The 18,817-nt window shown below is 55.4% G+C and overlaps 1 protein-coding gene across 1 annotated transcript in view; it reads left to right on the forward strand.

Annotated features, from left to right (window-relative positions):
• The window catches only part of MYO1F (myosin IF), a 55,327-nt gene that overhangs the window by 19,621 nt on the left and 16,889 nt on the right, over positions 1 to 18,817 (forward strand). The window contains exons 3-10 of the mRNA XM_065422328.1: positions 8,739 to 8,828; positions 9,761 to 9,855; positions 12,902 to 12,989; positions 13,621 to 13,710; positions 14,088 to 14,219; positions 14,654 to 14,788; positions 17,038 to 17,170; positions 17,727 to 17,923. Coding sequence (XP_065278400.1) covers positions 8,739 to 8,828; positions 9,761 to 9,855; positions 12,902 to 12,989; positions 13,621 to 13,710; positions 14,088 to 14,219; positions 14,654 to 14,788; positions 17,038 to 17,170; positions 17,727 to 17,923 — 960 coding nt within the window. The remainder of the gene's footprint in view (positions 1 to 8,738; positions 8,829 to 9,760; positions 9,856 to 12,901; positions 12,990 to 13,620; positions 13,711 to 14,087; positions 14,220 to 14,653; positions 14,789 to 17,037; positions 17,171 to 17,726; positions 17,924 to 18,817) is intronic.

Here is an 18,817-nt window from a genome sequence, read left to right on the forward strand (position 1 = left end):
TCTAGACTGTTCTCAGTGGTACCAGATGACAGAACAAGGAGCAATGGTCTCAAGTCGCAGTGGGGGAGGTTTAGGTTGGATATTAGGAAAAACTTTTTCACTAGGAAGGTGGAGAAGCACTGGAATGGGTTCCCTAGGGAGGTGGTGGAATCTCCATCTTTAGAGGTTTTTAAGGCCTGGCTTGACAAAGCCCTGGTTGGGATGATTTAGTTGGGGTTGGTCCTGCTTTGAGCAGGGGGTTGGACTAGATAACCTCCTGAGGCCTCTTCCAACCCTAATATTCTATGATTCTATGATCTGGCCATTCGTAACTCACCGCTTTCTCCTACGAGCCCCTCGGCTTGTGGGAAATACAGTGCTGAGAACGATCACCAGCAAGCAGAGCAGTAACAACATTTCTTTTAAAGTACACCACTGTCCCCCTTGCCCCGTCCTTATTCCCCTGGGGGGCTCCTGTACATGGGGGAAGGAACCCCACATATGTAAAGAAGAACTGGTCAGAAAACAGGGGCCGGGCAGGCAGTGCACTGAAAAATGTGAATCTTTGGTGACATATTTTGGCCAAAAACCAAAATATTCTAATTGAAATGGGGGCAGCAGTGCTTCATGGGAGTTATAGTTCTGGTTACTTATGCTCCCATTCCCCTCTTTGGATCAGTTGGGCTTTCGGGCCAGACTATATCTCCCATGATGCATCACAGCTAGGGTCTCCTATGATGCTCTCTTCCCCTTACCAATAAGGTAGAAAGCAGTGCATCATAGGAGATGTAATCCAGCCAAAAAGCCTGGCTGGCCATTAGAGGAATACAAGGAACCTGAATGTATCTCCCATGGTGCACCACTTTCTACCCTGTTGGTGAAGGGAAGTGGTGAATAGGAGTCCCTGGCTGTGATGCATCATGGAAGATGTAGTCTGGCCAGAAAGCCTGGCCCATAGAGGAGAATGGGAACATAGGCCACCTGAACTGCACCCTTCCCATGAGACGTTTTTAATTGAAATGTTTTTTTACGAAATATCTAAATTTTCTGCAGAAGCTGAACGCTTTTCACACATAATAATTCTTTGGTTGAAAACCCAATTTTCTGTCAAAAAACAGTTCCAGCCAGTCCTAGCGAGAGCATGAGGAACAATCTCTTATATTTGTGGTCAGCCCGTTGCAGCCGCTGTATAAATTCCCCAGTGCAGAGGGCTGGCTGGATGACACCAGGTACCAGGGTGTGGGATCACGAGGCCGAGTATAACTAGACTGACTGGAGCTGGGAGCCAGTCTGCCGGAGGGGGCGTTATAAAAGGATGACTATTTACAGAGCAGCACCAGGGCATTGTTCATGGAAAAACACACCGGCACCTCAATTACGCCTCTGCGTTTTTGTAGCTGGCTGGAACACCTGAGTTTGGCATGGACAGTACTGGAGCTTCCAAACAAAGCATGGCTGAGTGACAGGAGAATCCAGAACCTGCACCAAGTGGAAAGCCTGCACGCAAAGATGCATCACTGTAAAAGAGTTGACTGTATCCCTGATGGGAGCCAACGGCCAGCTCCCATCAGCTCCAGCCTTCAGACAGACAGCAGAAGCACACCGGCTGCAACAGGGCACGGGAGAGAGGCATCCTCTGAAACACCTGGGGCCTAGACCATTGAGGTACCTTGCATGGCTCCCCGATATGAATGGACAGCCAGTGCGGACTATGGAGCATAACGGAACGTGCTCCCACTGCCCTGCCCCGCACAGAAACCTGTTTACCTATCATTTATGCTGCTTATCGACTCGGTGCCTTTCCTTGCTCAGATACAGAAACCACACTGGTCAGTTTCACTTCCTGGCTCTCATCCATCGGACAGCACTTTGGGGTTTTGGTTCCCAGCCCTGCAGCAGGACACGTTATCAAACAACACCAATCGTGAAATAACGTTTCCATTTCATGTCTGTTTAGAGTCAGGCAAGTGCTACTCTGCGGGCCTGGTTCGGTGCTGCGCTGTGACTTGTGCCAGTGTGTACGCTGTGCAAAGGGGTGCAAAATGTTCCCTGAGTGGAAGGGTTGTGTTTTGCACTCCCACTGCAATGAGTGCACAAGAGGCAGGATGATGGCGAATCAGGCCCTTTCTGTAGTTAGCGGTGAAGGCTTTATCTTTACAAAATCTAAATGTCGGGCCTCTGATGCAGTGACAGCTGCTGGAGGAATTCATTTCAGTTCCTCGTCCCCTTACCTCCGGAGGACCGGCTCACGTGGCCAGATCCGCACCCCCACTAGGTCTGGACACTGGGGCTCTATTCCTTGCCTCCCTGCAGTCGGTCCCTACATTCAGGAGACTGTTCTGCTTCCTTCATCTCTGTTCCAGGGAAGGTGCCCTGAGCTGGGAGCCAGGAGACCACGCGAGCCAGTCTCGTCTCTTTCACCCGCTGCTGGTTCTGTGCAACCTTTACAATTGAGTAAGGCTTCGTAGCGCTCCCTATGAGACAGGCAAGTGCTATTCTCTTCGTTTCACAGACAAAGTAACCTCTGGCCGAGCTGAGAACAGAGCCCAGCTCTCTGGCATAGCCCACCCAAGGCTCAGCCACACCGTGTTTCAGAAAGAATCTGCCCCGTCTATGTGCTTGGCTATTCTCTGTGCACCCACACTCCTCTCCCCGAGCCAAGAACAGAACCCAGGAAGCGTGAGCCCCGCTGGTTTTCTTTCTGCTGTCTAGCAAATAGCTCTGTAGCCCAGGATGGCTAATATTTTCCTCAACAAAAAAAAAAGCAGCAACCTCAGCGAGCCCCCCATGAGCTACGCTGCACAGTCCGTCTCAAATCCTGCCCCCGGGCCTTTGTGCACCGCACCAGAGCTGCTGCCGGATAGGTCCTGGGACGGAACTCCCCATGAAGGCTTAAAGGGAGGAAGCATGGTTGTTATTTCTTTCCATGTGGTGTCCTCCTACCTTGCACCCCCGGCCAGCACTGGAATCCTTCCCAGATCCCAGTGCCAAGACCATTAGCCCCCAGCCCAAAGTTTCTTTGCAGACGGAGCTTGCCCTGGGCTCGGCCATCCTCACCCGTGTGCTCCGTGGCGCAGGCAGACAGCCCTCGCTGGCCCCGTTCCTGCCCCCGCCCCTCACCTTGGCGGTGTGGCTGTGCTCCCCCATGGCACTGTGACCCAGCGGCTGACTTTGTGGTTTACGCTAAGGCCTCTCGAGCGGCCCAGAGCTGCTGCCCTGGCATCGGTCGTTCTAAAGCACGACGCTTGGCACTGCTCCAGCCCACGGCTCTTTCTAAAACGGGGGCCTTGGCTGAATGCCGGGACTGCCCCGGTGCACACAGCACGCTCGGCTGCTCTGGGGGTCTCGCTGATTTCACGTGTCCGCGACATTGGATGCCAGCAAAGAGAGCCGATCCCGCTGAGCAGGCTCAAGGAGCGGACCCGGGCTTCTCTGGAGCGATCCTTTCGTGGACCGGGAGCGCTCTGTGGCAATGTTGGGTCGGGGAGGGGAAGCACTTCCTGGATTTAAAGAATAGGCGAATGGACTCCGAAAGGAGCTGCAGCTGTTCCTCTTCATCTGGCATGTAAGGGTGGCAGCTGGCTCAGCAGGGCTGAGGGGGATGGGGTGTGAAACAGGAGAAGATGGAGTGGTGGATTTCGCAAGGTTATGGGCAACCTGACTGCAGCTGTGCTGATGCGTCTCAGTCCCTGCCCTTTAGCACCCCCTGCTTTTCCAGTCCTGGCCTGCCACACAGCTCTGCCCATGCACTGCAGCCCTGTCCTTCGGCACCTCTTAGACTATAACAAGGTTCAAAAAAGAACTAGATAAATTAATGGAGGATAGGTCCATCAATGGCTATCAGCCAGGATGGGCAGGGATGGTGTCCCTAGCCTCTGTTTGCCAGAAGCAGGGAATGGGTGACAGGGGATGGATCACTTGATGATTCCCTGTTCTATTCATTCCCTCTGGGGCACCTGGCATTGGCCACTGTCAGAAGACAGGAGACTGGGCTAGATGGACCATTGGTCTGACCCAGTATGGCTGTTTGTATGTTTTTATTCATAGAATCATAGAATATCAGGGTTGGAAGGGACCTCAGGAGGTCATCTAGTCCAACCCCCTGCTCAAAGCAGGACCAATCCCCAACTAAATCATCCCAGCCAGGGCTTTGTCAAGCCTGACCTTAAAAACCTCTAAGGAAGGAGATTCCACCACCTCCCTAGGGAACCCATTCCAGTGCTTCACCACCCTCCTAGTGAAAATTTTTTTCCTAATATCCAACCTAAACCTCCCCCACTGCGACTTGAGACCATTGCTCCTTGTTCTGTCATCTGGTACCACTGAGAACAGTCTGGATCAATCCTCTTTGGAACCCCCTTTCAGGTAGTTGAAACCAGCTATCAAATCCCCCTTCATTCTTCTCTTCTGCAGACTAAATAATCCCAGTTCCCTCAGCCTCTCCTCGTAAATCATGTGCTCCAGACCCCTAATCATTTTTGTTGCCCACCGCTGGACTCTCTCCAATTTTTCCACATCCTTCTTGTAGTGTGGGGCCCAAAACTGGACACAGTACTACAGATGAGGCCTCACCGATGCCGGATAGAGGGGAATGATCACGTCCCTCGATCTGCTGCCAGTGCCCCTACTTATACAGCCCAAAATGCCGTTAGCCTTCTTGGCAACAAGGGCACACTGTTGACTTATATCCAGCTTCTCGTCCACTGTAACCCCTAGGTCCTTTTCTGCAGAACTGCTGTCTAGCCACTTGGTCCCTAGTCTGTAGCAGTGCATGGGATTCTTCCATCCTAAGTGCAGGACTCTGCACTTGTCTTTGTTGAACCTCATCAGGTTTCTTTCGGCCCAATCCTCCAATTTGTCTAGGTCCCTCACACAATGAGGGACCTAGACAATTCACACAATGCACAGTCAACCTGTGGAACTCTTTGCCAGAGGATGTTGGGAAGGCCAAGACTCCCTGCTATCCCAGCCCTGATGCCCCACTGCACCTCACGCTGACCTGCCTCGCCTCCATCCCTAGCCCAGCACGTCTTTGAGGACTGTACGCAGCCAGATGCTCGTCTGCAGCACAGCTGTTGCTCAGGGTTCTAGTTCTGTAACTGCGATGTTGCTTAGCCTCATGCATTATGATCTCAGTCTCCCGCACTTCCCTGGCGCATGTCCACATGGGGCACTGCACCGGGGAAGGAAGAAGGTTTCTGTGGAGCCCCGCTCCTGCTCGAGTCTCTGACGGCCGCCTGGCCGTGGGTGTTGATCCTGCCTATAAGGAGCTCGCTGCGATGGCGATAGGAGGAGGCAGTCGGCACAACCCTGCAGCGTCACTCTTTGCTTGGCTGGTTCCTTGCTCATCAGACTGAGAACATAAACTCCCCCTGACCTTATATTTGATTATCACGGGGTTTGATCCACAGAGGCATGAGACTGAGCCTGGCCCTGTGCCCAGACAAGGGCCTTCGCCGTCCCAATGGCCATCCAGAGCGCTCCTTTGGTTCCCGCGTCCCATCCCTGCTAGGAGGCAGCCAGCTGGCAGCAGGGAAATCTTTCTAGGCCTGGCTGAGCACTGAATTCCCCGGCTATCGGGCTGGGAACACTGTTCCCCTGCAGAGGAGACGGGAGCAGTGAGCTACGGCAGGTCTCAGGGAAGAGGAGCACACCAGAGACAGCGCGCACGCCGCTTGAGTGGGCTGTGGTTTCCACCGAAGGCAAGGCTGTGTCCTTACAAGGCTGTGCTCTGCGACAGCTCAGGGCGGGTGCTCCTCCTGCCTGTGACAGCAGCCCGGAAGGGCTGGAGTGGCTCATTTGTTTGGGTTTTTTTTAGAAAAGAAAAAAAAAAAACCAGAAACCTCCCTCTTCCTTTTTTTTTTTTTTTTTTTTTTTTCTGCTGCTGTGTAAGGGCCCAGTGTCCAGCCATGAGTCAGTCCGGAGCACTTCTGCATTCCACAGGAAGCACCAGCCCCTCCACCTCCTCTTCCTCCCCCTTTCCCATTCTGTAAGAGACACGCTAGTCCCCACGGTCACTCCCTCTCCTGGGGGACAAGCCACCCCTGACCTCTTGAACCAAGTGGGCATGAGGGGGACCCGTCCTGCTTAAACGCCTGCGGCAGGGAGTGAGGCTTCTCCTAGCTCTGTATGAACCCACAAACCTTCCCACTGTAACACCCACCCTCCTCTCCCAGACCCCTCCATTGTAATGGTCCCCCCTGCTCTCCCCAGCCCTGCTGTTCCCATAGCCCCTCACGGCAATACCGTCCCGCTCACCACCTCCTATCTCTCCGTCTTTGGGGTGTCCTGTGCATGTGCCTCCATCTTTGGTCCACCTAGGGCAGATACCATGGGGCAGGTCTATAGGAGGGACAGGCGGAAGGTGCAGCTGTAGGAGTCAGGACACCGGGGTTCTAGTCCCCAGCCCCGCCCCTGGCTCACTAAGCAAGCCGTGAGGTGGCTCCGTGCCTCAGTTTCCCCATCTGTAGAAGGGAGGTAATTGTACCCCCTTTATAAAGGGCTTTGAGACCTATGAAGCGCTGAGTGTCGATCATACCAACTGGGCGAAATGCACACAGGATATTGTAAATGTCACTCATTGGACCCAGATGTGAATCTGTGTCGCTCGACCGACTTCAGCGGGGCCCTGCTGAGTTACACCAGCTGAGGCTCTAGCCCATAAAATTCTCTCCATTGTAGGGATCCCGGGGTTTGCTTCTGGCACATGCGAGGATTTTTCTAGGCGTTTTGTGCAGACAGGTTTGCTGTACATGGGGCTGACTAGGAAGGAAGGAACGCGGGCGACCAAGCAGGCTGCAGAAGGCTGCTAGGGTGAGCATCGCCGAGGTGGCCGGAAGTAGTGGTAACCCATGATGAGCTGCCAAGTGCTCCATCCCATATTGTGCTCCACACGGACCCTCCCCTGAGGACCCTGGCCAAGCCACAGTGACTGGGGACGCTGGAGGGCACTACTGGCAAGAGTGGTGTGGCCGGTTAACCTCCAGGCTGGAACAATGAGGCTCTACTCCTTGTGCAGAAGCGGGCCTCCTGCCCCCTTCATGTGGCACAGCTGTTTCACCACATCAAAGCCGCGCTGGGGAACGCCCTTCCAAAACGGGCTGCAATTTTCACCGCTTGTTTCGCTTGCTACATGCTCTCTGGGGAGGCCACAACTCAGAGGTGGTGGGGGCCTACAAACAGGGTCATCACCTGTACCTGATTTTGCAGGGCGGCCCCTGTTTTCATGGGCCTGTCCCGGGCTCTCATCCAGTCCGAGGCTGCAGAAAGCTCCTGTTGAGCTTGGGTAGGAGGTGAAAACTCTGCAAATGCATCATTAGGCGAGGTCTTAAGAAGAGAAGAGCCACTTTACACTGGATCAGATCCTTGGCCCAGCTTCGTCCTGTGCCCAACCTCCTGCTGCATAGGACATGACCACTGGTCCATCTAGTGCAGTGGCCGTTTTCCAATACAGGATCAAACCCACGGACTATCTCAGCTGGCATTCTGCATTTATGTGGTGGCAACACAGCCTCACCACGGGGTGATGTCATGTGAGCGCAGCCCATTTCAAGATTGCAATAAGAACGCTTTGCTGTTCCGCAGGACACGGCTTTGGAGGGAGACCACCCACCAGGTGCTGCTGGGCAAGGACGGGCTTCGTGAAACCTCCTGGCCACTAGGGGCAGAGTTTTCACTAGTGCTCCGCATTGGCACCCACAACTGGGGCCCGATTTTCAAACGCGCGCAGCTCCCCCGTAGGCACGTGACAAAAGTGGCCAGATTTCCGAAAGAGCCACTCCGCGTGTCAGGTGAAAATCCAGGCCCTTCTCGAGGTGCTTAAATGGGAGCTGAACGCCTGAAATTCGGCCCTTCGGTGTCACCGAATCTGATTTTCCTTCTGCCTTTTGAACTGGTCCCAAAGAACAAACTCCTCCAACATTGCCCCTGGCGGAATTCCAGTGCCTCCTTCCCGCAGCCCCATGTCAGGGAGCTGCTAGGAGGGACAGGGCTGTGGCATTAGCCCTCTGCAGCCCGGCGATTCCCTTACCATGAGGAGGGGAGGCACATCGTGTGTTTTACTTGCTGCCAATGCTGCTGGAACTCGGGGTGCTGCCGCATCCCCTGGCTTGAAGTAGTAATAACAAACACCAACTCCATGATTCCCATGGCTTCCTTCATCAGCACCCCCAGTATACAAATTGTTCCAGCACCCCCGCTTGCTGCTGCCCCTTAATTCTCCTGCTGATCAAGGTGCCGCATCATGGCCCCTTCCCCCGGGATGGCAATCTGTGTGACAGGTCCATGGCCCCAGGGTTAGAAGGAGCCAGAGAAGCCCAGAACGGTCCATCTGCCATCACTCTCCTCGGGCCTTAACTGCGCCATGGGGCGTTGTCTGCAGTGAGCCACCCAATAAGCTACCACGTTCCAGGGATGCGGGAACAATGTGTGTAGTGGGGGGGCTGAGAGCCATTGAACCAAACTGTAAACCCTGGATGTGATGGAAACCACTTCAAGCTGGGGGTGCTGCTGCACCCCCAATTCCAGCACCTCTGCCAAGTTCTGTTCCAGATCCCAAATCCCCCCCAGGTTCCAGAGTGGGGGCGGAGGGGGCTGGTCTGGACCCATCTCTTGTATCAAAGTCCTCACCATGCGCCTGAATCTACCATGGTCCTTTTGGGTCTTGTTGGCTTTGGGTACCGTGGCATGTCTGGTGCGTGGGGCTGGGTGGGAAAAGGAGAAGCACGAGGGAAGCTGACGGACCTTAACAAACAGCTCAGACCTACATTGGCTCGGTGCTCATCTCAGTCAATCCCTTCAAGCAGATGCCTTACTTCACGGACCGGGAGGTTGAGCTGTACCAAGGAGCGGTGAGGAGGCCGGCTGGTCTTGGGGGTTAGAACTGGGGCAGGGCTGGTTGACATGACGCCTTGTTCGGGCTACTCTGTCTTATACCTATGCATAACGTGCAAGGCGCAGACACGTTTCTAACTGATAGTATAAACGGGCCCCAGGCTAGGCTAGGGCCTCGGACTGGGAGTCAGGAGGTGTGGTTCTGGTCCCAGCTCCCTCTATGATCTGCTGGATGACCATGGGCAGCTCCCTGGGTGTCTGTCTCCTCTCCAGCTCTGGGGCCTATAGGGATTACTGCAGTATCTATTTCCAAACAAAACCTGTGTTATGGTTGAAAGTACATATCAGCAACTTAGGGTAAAAAAATATTACTGAGCAGCTGCAGTTATTCCAAAAACCAACTTTATAAGCCCAGGAGCTTCAGAGTTAAGGTTACACTTAAAAGAAACCCAAAGGTATTAAGATATGGAAATGCATGGATAAGGCACCCAAAAAACCTTAATTCTGCCCTGAAGGGGGAAAAAATATGAAAAAAATCGAATGTGTCTTTAAAAATCAATTTAATCTAATCTGGAGTCACAAGCATTAGCATGCAACTGCTTGCAGCCCAATCAGCACACAGCGGCGGCCCATGTGACATCCTCAGGGCCATACAGGTAGTGTATATACTGTGTGGATGCAGCCCACATAACATAGAGTGCTGCATACGCGGCCCACAATGGTAAATAGGTTGAGAACCACTGGTCATACATGTATAGTTACCACATGGCGTTGCTATAGGGCAGAGTTAAGGTTGTTTGGGTGCCTAACTGGAGAAGGAAGGTGGTGGATGTTTGTCTCTTATCCTCCCAGGGAAAGCACTGCTCACCGAGAGGGTTCTGGTTTATGCGTTAGACTCTGCGTTGTAGTTAGTAACCATTATTCTCGTTGTCTGTTCATTGGCCTCTAGGCTCAGTATGAAAATCCACCCCACATCTACGCTCTGACCGACAACATGTACCGGAACATGCTGATCGACGGAGAGAACCAGTGCGTCATTATCAGGTAGCAAGAACGCCAACTCCCAAATAAGAGTGACTTGGGTGGAAGTGGGGGTTGATCTCAGCTGCTGAGCAGGGTCAGGTCTGTTTGCCAAGGACCCCATAGGTGCCCCACAGGGAGGGCGTTGGCGATTCAGTCAGTGGCGCGCTCAGAGCCAGTACTGATCCAATACCCCACTGCCACGCTGCGGGGAGTGGTGCCGTCTTCGGGAGAAGAAGTAAACCAGAAGAGTGGGGCTAGCGTCCTGCCCTCTTGGGGTCATTAGAGATTCCACGACACTTTTCATATGACCAGGCTTGTTAGTGCTGGTGTCTTGGCTGAATTCCAGTCCCGCCTCCCTACATTCCTCTTCCAGTTTTGACTGGATACAACATTTTTCACCGCCTCTCCTCTGTTGCTATGTGCCGGTAAGCCGCGGTAAGCCTTGCAAAGGTAGCTGCCCAGCAGTGGCGGGGTGCGGTGAGCCCCATGGATGTGTGTGATCTGCAAAGTGCTCGGGGATGAAAAGCCCCATCGAGTTGTGAGGTTATTCATCAGTGTTGTTATCAAAGGCACTTGCAGACGTCCTGGACTCTGCATTCCTAGCAGGGAGCACGTTGGCACGGCGTCCAACGAAACGCTGGGCTAGGAGAGGGTTCCACAAACCCACCAAGTGCCCGCCTTGTGCCAGCCCCCTCTCTCAGGCATACTCAGAATCAGTCCTCCCCTCCCCTGGCCCGCTCCACGTAATGAGTACTAGGGGCACTGCAGTCACCAGTCATCACCGCTAGGCTCTTACAGGTTAAAGTTCCCGTCCACTTTCAAGAGAACAAGCTTCCGCACCAGCCTAAGGGGAAAGTCAGAGCAGTATAAGCTAAGGCAGGGCTGGGCAAACTTTTTGGCCTGAGGGCCACATCGGGGTTCCAGAACTGTTTGGAGGGCCGGGTAGGGAAGGCTGTGCCCCCACAAACAGCCTGGCCCCTGCCCCTATCCGCCCTCTCCCACTTCCCACCCCCTGACTGCCCCCCTCAGAACCCCCGACCCATCCAACCCGCCCTGCTCCTTGTCCCCTGACTGCCCCCTCCCAGGACCCCCCACCTCTAACCGCCCCCCCGGGACCCCACCCCCATCCAACCCCCCTGCTCCCTGTCCCCTGACTGCCCTGACCCCTATCCACACCCCTGCCCCCTGACAGCCCCCCGGGACTCCCACACCTATCCAACCCCCCCCGTTCCCCGTCCCCTGACTGCCCACCATCACCACCTCCCCATCCAACCTCCCCCTGTCCCCTGACTGCCCCCCGGGACTCCCTGCCCCTTAACCAATCCCCCCACCCCCCACTCCCCACCCCCTTACCGTGCCTCTCAGAGCAGCAGGATTGGCAGCCGCCCAACCGGAGCCAGCCATGCTGCTGCACTGCCCGGCAGGAGCTCGCAGCCCCACCACCCAGAGCGCTGGCGGCACAGCGAGCTGAGGCTGCGGGGGAGGAGGGACAGCAGGGGAGGGGCTGGGGGCTGGCTAGCCTCCCCGGCCGGGAGCTCAAGGGCTGGGCAGGACAGTCCCGCGCGCCAGATGTGGCCTGCAGGCTGTAGTTTGCCCACGTCTGAGCTAAGGTGTGAATCTAAACTGCTATAGTTTTACTTGTGTATATGGACGCTGGTATAGCTATCACAGTTTTAACTATACTATATAGCAGTATAACTGGCTAAACTTTCCCATGTAGACAAGCCCTAACGTATTTCCTCTCTCACATGACCCACCACACTGCCACTTTTCATGCTTCATTATTAAGCAAGATCATGGCTCGCCTCCATTGCGCTAGGAGCTGTACGTACATCTAGTAAAAGACAGTTCCTGCCCCCAAAGGCTTTCAGTCTAAGCAGACGAGTCAGCCAAAGGTTGGGAGGGGAAACTGAGGCACGACAAAGGTCCGTGACTTGCCCAAGGTCATCCCGCGGGTCTGCGGCAGAGCCGGGAATAGAGCCCAGGTTTACTGAATCTGAGTGGAGCACTCAGTCCCCTGGACCACATTGCTAAAAGCAAATGTGCCCGGCTGGGATGCAGAGGACGGCAGCTCAGCACAGGAAATGAACTTTACGCAAGTGGTTTGTCTGTTTGAATATTGCGGAGGAGCTGTCCGGATGTGGGGCAAGTCCAGAGACTTCCCTTCTAGGTACAAGGCACCAAAACTAATAATTCAGGCATCGGCCTGAGCCAGGAGCCAGAGTGTGCGGCGCTTGGAATCTCGTCGCCCATCTGCTGCAGGGATGTGCAGCCATGATTCCATATCGCTACACACCTCCGTTCCCCCTTCACAGGGACCAGGAAGAACTATTCAACTCAAAACGGGACCACCCTCCTGTACCCAGCAAGAGCTCCCCTTCCGCAGACACGGAGAGAATACAGAAGAGTCTCCGAGTTATAAAATGATGTCCCCAAGAGAGATCTGGCCCCCTATTGTGCTGGGCACTGCAAAGAAAGTGCAAGAGACCGTCCCTGTCCCATAGCGTTTACCTAAATAGACAAAGGATGGACAGGAAAACAGGCCCAAAGAGGGAAGTTCGGTCACTGGTGGATGGTTGTCACTGTCTGCACCCCATTCTAGGGGAGGAATGAATATTCTGTCTTTGGGCAAGGAGGTACCTTGCCCATCTGCAGTGGCGGATTAGCCACTGGGCCAACGAGGCCTGTGCTAATCCAACTGGGGGGGCCTGGAAAAATGGACCCGCTCTGCCCGCCCGGCGCTCCTGCCCGGAAGCGGGGTCGGGGCGCAGGGGCTTGCCCTGCTCCGCCCACCCGATGCTCCTGCCGGGGAGCAGTGGAAGCCCCCTTGCCCCAATCCCGCTCCCTGGCAGGAGCTCAAGGGGCGGGAAGCACTGCAGGTGGAAGGGGTGGGGAGGGGCCCCCCCTTGCTCTGGCCCAGAGCCCCACAAAAGCGTAATCTGCCTCTGAGACCCACAGCGGGCTAAGGGGTGAGTGAAACCTCCAGCAGGGCAGTGGTTCTCTCTGGAAATGTAGACACTGGGCAGGTTATTTCACGTCCCCCCGTTTTGTTTGAATGTTTCTGCAGTGGGGAAAGCGGGGCTGGAAAAACGGTGGCAGCCAAATACATTATGGGCTACATTTCCAAAGTGTCCGGCGGTGGAGAGAAAGTGCAGGTACGGCTCCCTCTGCAGCCCGGGCTCTCTCTGAGCCTCTCTCTACTCATCCTCTCGTCGTTCTTGTTCTCCATTTCCCCCACCTCGCTCCATCCCTTCCTTCCCTCCCACCCACTTTCCTAGGTTTGAATCGTCTTTCTCTCTGCCAGAGGGCAGCTCCTCCTTCCCCGTCTTCTGCAGCTCCTCAGCTCTCCTTGCTGGCTGAGATCACCGTAGGTTAGCCCGGGAAAGGTGATGACCTACCAGGCACCAGACCATGCTTCCTCTTCAAACCCCGCCCTGCATGCTCAGACCTGCCCTGCTCTAATCCAGGACTTGGCACTTCCAAACCAACCGCTCCCAGCCAAGATCCGGCAGTGCCCACACACACACCAAGATCCGGCAGTGCCCGCCTTGTGCCAGCCTGACACGGAGCAATGACCTTCCATCCTACCAACCCAGAGCTGGAAATAGCAAACCCGCTCCAAGCCAAGAGCTAGGAATAGTCCCCCGCCCCTAAACCGGGAAGTGCCACATTGCCAGCTTTCTGGCAGCCCTTTGCCATGCACCTCACCACGCTGTGACTAGTCCCCCGTAAGCCAATGGACCTGCCCCGATCTCTGACTCGCCCAGTCTCTGCTCTAATCCTCAGCACGTGAAAGACATCATCCTGCAGTCCAACCCTCTGCTGGAAGCCTTTGGGAACGCCAAAACTGTCCGGAACAACAACTCCAGCCGATTTGTAAGTCTCCGGGGCCAGATTTCACTGCTGGTCGGTCCCGGGGAGGGGTGTGCAGATTGGGAGATGTGATCGTCCCATGGGAGCCACGGGTCCCACCTAGAAGCCCCGATCAGGAGCGAAAAGCTTGGTGTAATGGTGCTGTACATACATGTCATCAAAGACAGACCTTGCCCCAGAAAGCTGCCAGTGACAGGGGACAGCAGGTGTGGGGAAGAGAAACATGCTGAGGCCTGAGGGCAGAGGGTCCTGGGAGGAGGTGGGAGAGACTTCCATAGACGGGGAGGAGGGGTCCCTGAAATGAGACGGCCCGGCCTCTGGCTGATTCCCAGAGAACCGCAGCCCTGCAGCCTCACGGCTGAAATGTCTTCCCTCGGCAGGGGAAATACTTTGAAATCCAGTTCAGCCGGGGCGGTGAGCCGGATGGAGGGAAGATCTACAACTTCCTGCTGGAGAAATCCAGGGTGGTGAACCAGAATGAGAGCGAGAGGAACTTCCACATCTACTACCAGGTACCCTGACAAACCCGGGCACCCGGGGGATCTGGTGCTGAGCGGGCCCCATGGCAGTCAAGTGTGTGTGTGTGTGAGAGAGAGAGAACAGGAGTGTGAACACGGCTGAGTGTGAATGTGCATATCAGCACGTGTGTGCATGATTGACTAAGAATGTGTGAGTGTATATGTGAACGTGCACATGCGGGCATCGTCGTGAGTGTGCAAATGGACATGCCTGTGTACTGGCGTCCGTGCCTGGAAATGAGCGAGCGTGCCCGTATGCTTTTATGCTGTAGCAGAATTGCGCCCTAGAGCTGCTGATAGGCCTGGGTTTCTGGCTGAGAAGGAGATGGCACTCCAAGGCTAGACAGACAGCAGAGCAGGGGAACCCTGAGGGCTGGTTCATTTCCAGGAGCTGACCCCAGCCCTGCATTCTTCCCCTTTACTGGCAGCTCATTGAAGGGGCCTCCCAGGAGCAGCAGCAGAACCTGGGGATCATGACCGCCGATTATTACTACTACCTGAACCAGTCCGAAACCTACAAGGTGGACGGCACCGATGACCGGAGCGACTTCCACGAGACCATGGTGAGTGGCCCATGGGGGGGGGGGGGGGGGGTGCGTGCTCAGAGTGGGGCATGTTACAATGTGGCTCTTACCTGAGCTGTACGTTTTCATAGAATGTCAGGGTTGGAAGGGACCTCAGGAGGTCATCTAGTCCAACCCGCTGCTCAAAGCAGGACCAATCCCCAGACAGATTTTTGCCCCAGATCCCTAAATGGTCCCCTCAAGGATTGAACTCACAGCCCTGGGTTTAGCAGGCCAATGCTCAAACCACTGAGCTATCCCTCTGACCTGGCCCAGCTTGTGGATGAAAACAGGATTGATCTCCAAGAAGGCAGCTCTTTGTGCCCCATCTTCTGCTGCTCCTGGAGCCCTCCAGCCCCGTATTCCAGAGGGACTGGCTGGAGCTGAAAGAGAGGGCTGGACATCCAGGTGGGAACAGTGGCAACCTGCCTGCAGCCACATGCCAGATAACGGCTCCTCAACAGGCCAGGCTAGCGGGGCTGGCCCTCCCGCACTGTGCTGGGCACAGCAAGGGCGGACCGGCTAAACAGGGCCGACGAGAGGGGGGGAAGCTGGACCCCGGGCCCCCTTCCAGACCGCCAGGCCCCGGTAATTTGTACCAGCTTCCCCTCCCTCTTGTCGGCCCTGGCCATGCGCAGACAGGTTGGGCGCCCCGCGCGCCCTCTGAGAGGGGGACACTCGGAGATGGGTGGGGATCTGGCCAGCTACCCAGTCTCTGAACCAGTGGTGCCGCCATCTTGTATTATTTTCCCAGCATTCCCATGGCAACCAAAAGCAGCCCTTAGGGCAGGGGTGGGCAAACTTTTTGGCCCGAGGGCCACATCTTGGTATGGAAATTCTATGGCGGGCCATGAATGCTCATGAAATTGGGGGGTTGGGGTGTGCAAGGGGGTGAGGGCTCTGGCTGGGGGTGCAGGCTCTGGGGTGGGGCCAGAGATGAGGAGTTCAGGGTGCCGGAGGGGACTCCGGGCTGGGGCAGGGGGGTGGGGTGCCGGAAGGGGTGCAGGCTCTGGCTGGGGGTGCGGGCTCTGGGGTGGGGTTAGGGATGAGGGATTCGGGGTGCAGGACGGTGCTCCGGGCTGGGACCAAGGGGTTTGGAGGGTGGGTGGGGGATCAGGGCTGGGGCAGGGGCTTGGGGCGCGGGAGGGGGTCAGAGGTGCAGGCTCTGGGCAACGCTTACCTCAAGCAGCTTTCAGAAGCAGCGGCATGTCCCCCGTCCAGCTCCTACGCGGAGGCGCAGCCAGACGGCTCTGTGCGCTGCCCCGTCCGAAGGCACTGCCCCTGCAGCTCCCATTGGCCACAATTCCTGACCAATGGGAACTGCGGGGGCCGCGCTTGGGACGGGGGCAGTGTGCGGAGTCCCCTGTCTGCCCCTACACATAGGAGCCAGAGTGGGGACATGTCTCGGCTTCCAGGAGCCGTGTGGAGCCACAGCACATGTGGAGCAGGGCAAGCCCCCAACGCCGCTCCCCGGCGAGAGCTCAAGGGCCAGATTAAAACGTCTGAAGGGCCGGACTTGGCCCCCGGGCCATAGTTTGCCCACCCCTGCCTTAAGGGCAAAGCTGCCAAGGGCCTTCAAGGTCGACACAGCCACATATGTGTAGGAACACAAGATCGGAAGGGACCTCCAGGGTCACTGGTCCAGTCCTCTGCTGTCGTGGGCCACCCCGTCCCATTCATAAATGTATCAAGCTCCAGCTTAACACCAGCTAGGTTTTCTGTCTGAGGCAGAGACCCTGGATCCCAGGCTGTTTTCTACACGTGCTTGGTCCTGTCTGCTCTGCGTGCGCAGGAATGAACCCCTGGCACTTTTTGGAAGAGGAGTGTCCTCTGCCAATGTTAACCCGCCATTACTGTGCAGGGTGCTACCTGCCACCTCGTTGCTGTCTTCCCACCCCAGAGGTGGCTGCTTTTCAGTAGTGCTGTCTGTTTGGTGGTAGATTGATACAGCAGGGCTGTTCGTGTCCAGGTTTCACCAGGTCCCGGAAGCGGATGCTGCTTTCTTCTAGGGCAACATTTCTGAAAGTGCGGACACGTCTAAAACCCTTGGAAGTCCTGCAGGACATTCCAAACATTTTCGTTGTCAACAAAAATTAATTCTTTTTTTTTTTGGCTGAATATTCCATTTCAGAAATGTTCTCGGTGGCTTTATTTTTGCTGGTGTTTTAATTTTCCAAATCTTCCCAAAATAAGTGTACAGCCATAATACCAGGGACCCGGGCTGATGGGATGCTTTCTCTGCCCCCTAGAACGCCATGCAGGTGATAGGCATCGCCAGAGCGGACCAGCAGCTGGTGTTACAGATCGTGGCTGGAATTCTGCACCTGGGCAACATTAACTTCCGAGAAGAGGGCAACTATGCCCAGGTGGAGAACCCTGACTGTGAGTGCCACAGCCTGAATCCATCCCCCCGGGAAAGGGCCAGTAGAGAAGACCAGGAGACAGCTGAATGGGCAGATTTCCACCCAGTGTCAGGGCAGATAAGCAGCTTACAATATCCAGGCTGGATTTAAAGATGGACAGAGACCCTGAATGCCTCAAGCTAGCCGTTTTAGTTAATGAGATCAAGCGGAGATGCTTTTCATAATGCTTTGGACTTATATGCAAATTCCTTACACGACAGGTCTCAAAGCACAATACAGACATGGCTGAGCATCACTGTCCCCATTTTAGAGATGGGGCAATTGAGGCAGAGAGAGAGGAAGTGAATTGGCTAGTGGTGACTCAGCAAGACATTGGTAGAGCCAGGAATAGGACCCAGGAGTCCTGGCACACAGGACCCCTGCTCTAACCACTAGACCACAGCCACCCCTTGTCCATGGGGGCATGGCTGAGCTGGGGAACAACAACAGCCCCTGTTCACTAACGGCAGAGGGAGGGAGTTGTATGGGCTGGTGGGGTGTCTAGAGACACCCTGACTTTCACTCCCTGTGTGCAGTGCTGGCCTTCCCTGCCTACCTGCTGGGGATTGATAAGGACAGGCTTAATGACAAGATCACCAGCAGGAAGATGGACAGCAAATGGGGCGGCCGGTCGGAGTCGATCAACGTGACCCTGAATGTGGAGCAGGCGTCCTACACCCGCGACGCCCTGGCCAAGGGGCTCTACTTGCGGGTCTTTGACTTCCTCGTGGAGGTGAGGGTCGTGCCCCAAGCTACCCGGGTTAACCAGAGCCGGTGGGTCCCTGGCTCTGTGTGAAATCTCTTCTGTGGCTGTTCCCGAGTCCTGACTAGGAATCTGGGGGAGATCAGCCCCCAGGATGTCCCATCTACCCAGGGGTGGTTACAGGCCTCCCATCTCACCAGCCGTGGGTCCAGCAGCAGCTGCCTGAAGAGACCCATGGCCGGGGTTCCCCAAAGTCTCCCACCCCCAAACTGCCCCAACACTTGAGGGGAAGGCAGAGGATGTGATGGTCCTTCCTTTCCCGCTTCAACCTGTCTCTAAAGCAGCAGCTGCCCCTCCTCCTCATCAAGAAGCAGCTGCTGGCCCCTCCCCTACTGAAGTTGTCAGACCCCTGTCTGAGTATGGGGCAGGGCTTCTGGCTGGCACTCAGACACCAAGGAGATAGATGGATGGATGGGTGTATGTCGATAGATAGATAGATAGATAGATAGATAGATAGATAGATAGATGGGTTGTATGGGGATGGATGGATAGATGGATGGATAGATAGATAGAGGGGGTGCATGGGGATGGATGGATGGATAGATAGAAGGGGTGTATGGGGATGGATGGATAGATAGAGGGGAGTGTCTGGGGGATGGATGGATAGATAGAGCGGGTGTATGGGGATGGATGGATAGATAGATGGGGTGAATGGGGATGGATGGATAGATAGATAGAAGGGGCGTATGGGGATGGATAGATAGATAGATATAGGGGATGTATGGGGATGGATGGATGGATAGATAGGGGGGTGTATGGAGATAGATAGATAGAGGAGGTGTATGGGGATGGATGGATAGATAGATAGATAGATATAGGGGATGTATGGGGATGGATGGATAGATAGATGGGGTGAATGGGGAT

The sequence above is a fragment of the Emys orbicularis genome, chromosome 24, assembly GCF_028017835.1.
Source record: "Emys orbicularis isolate rEmyOrb1 chromosome 24, rEmyOrb1.hap1, whole genome shotgun sequence".
Classification (NCBI taxonomy): domain Eukaryota; kingdom Metazoa; phylum Chordata; order Testudines; family Emydidae; genus Emys; species Emys orbicularis.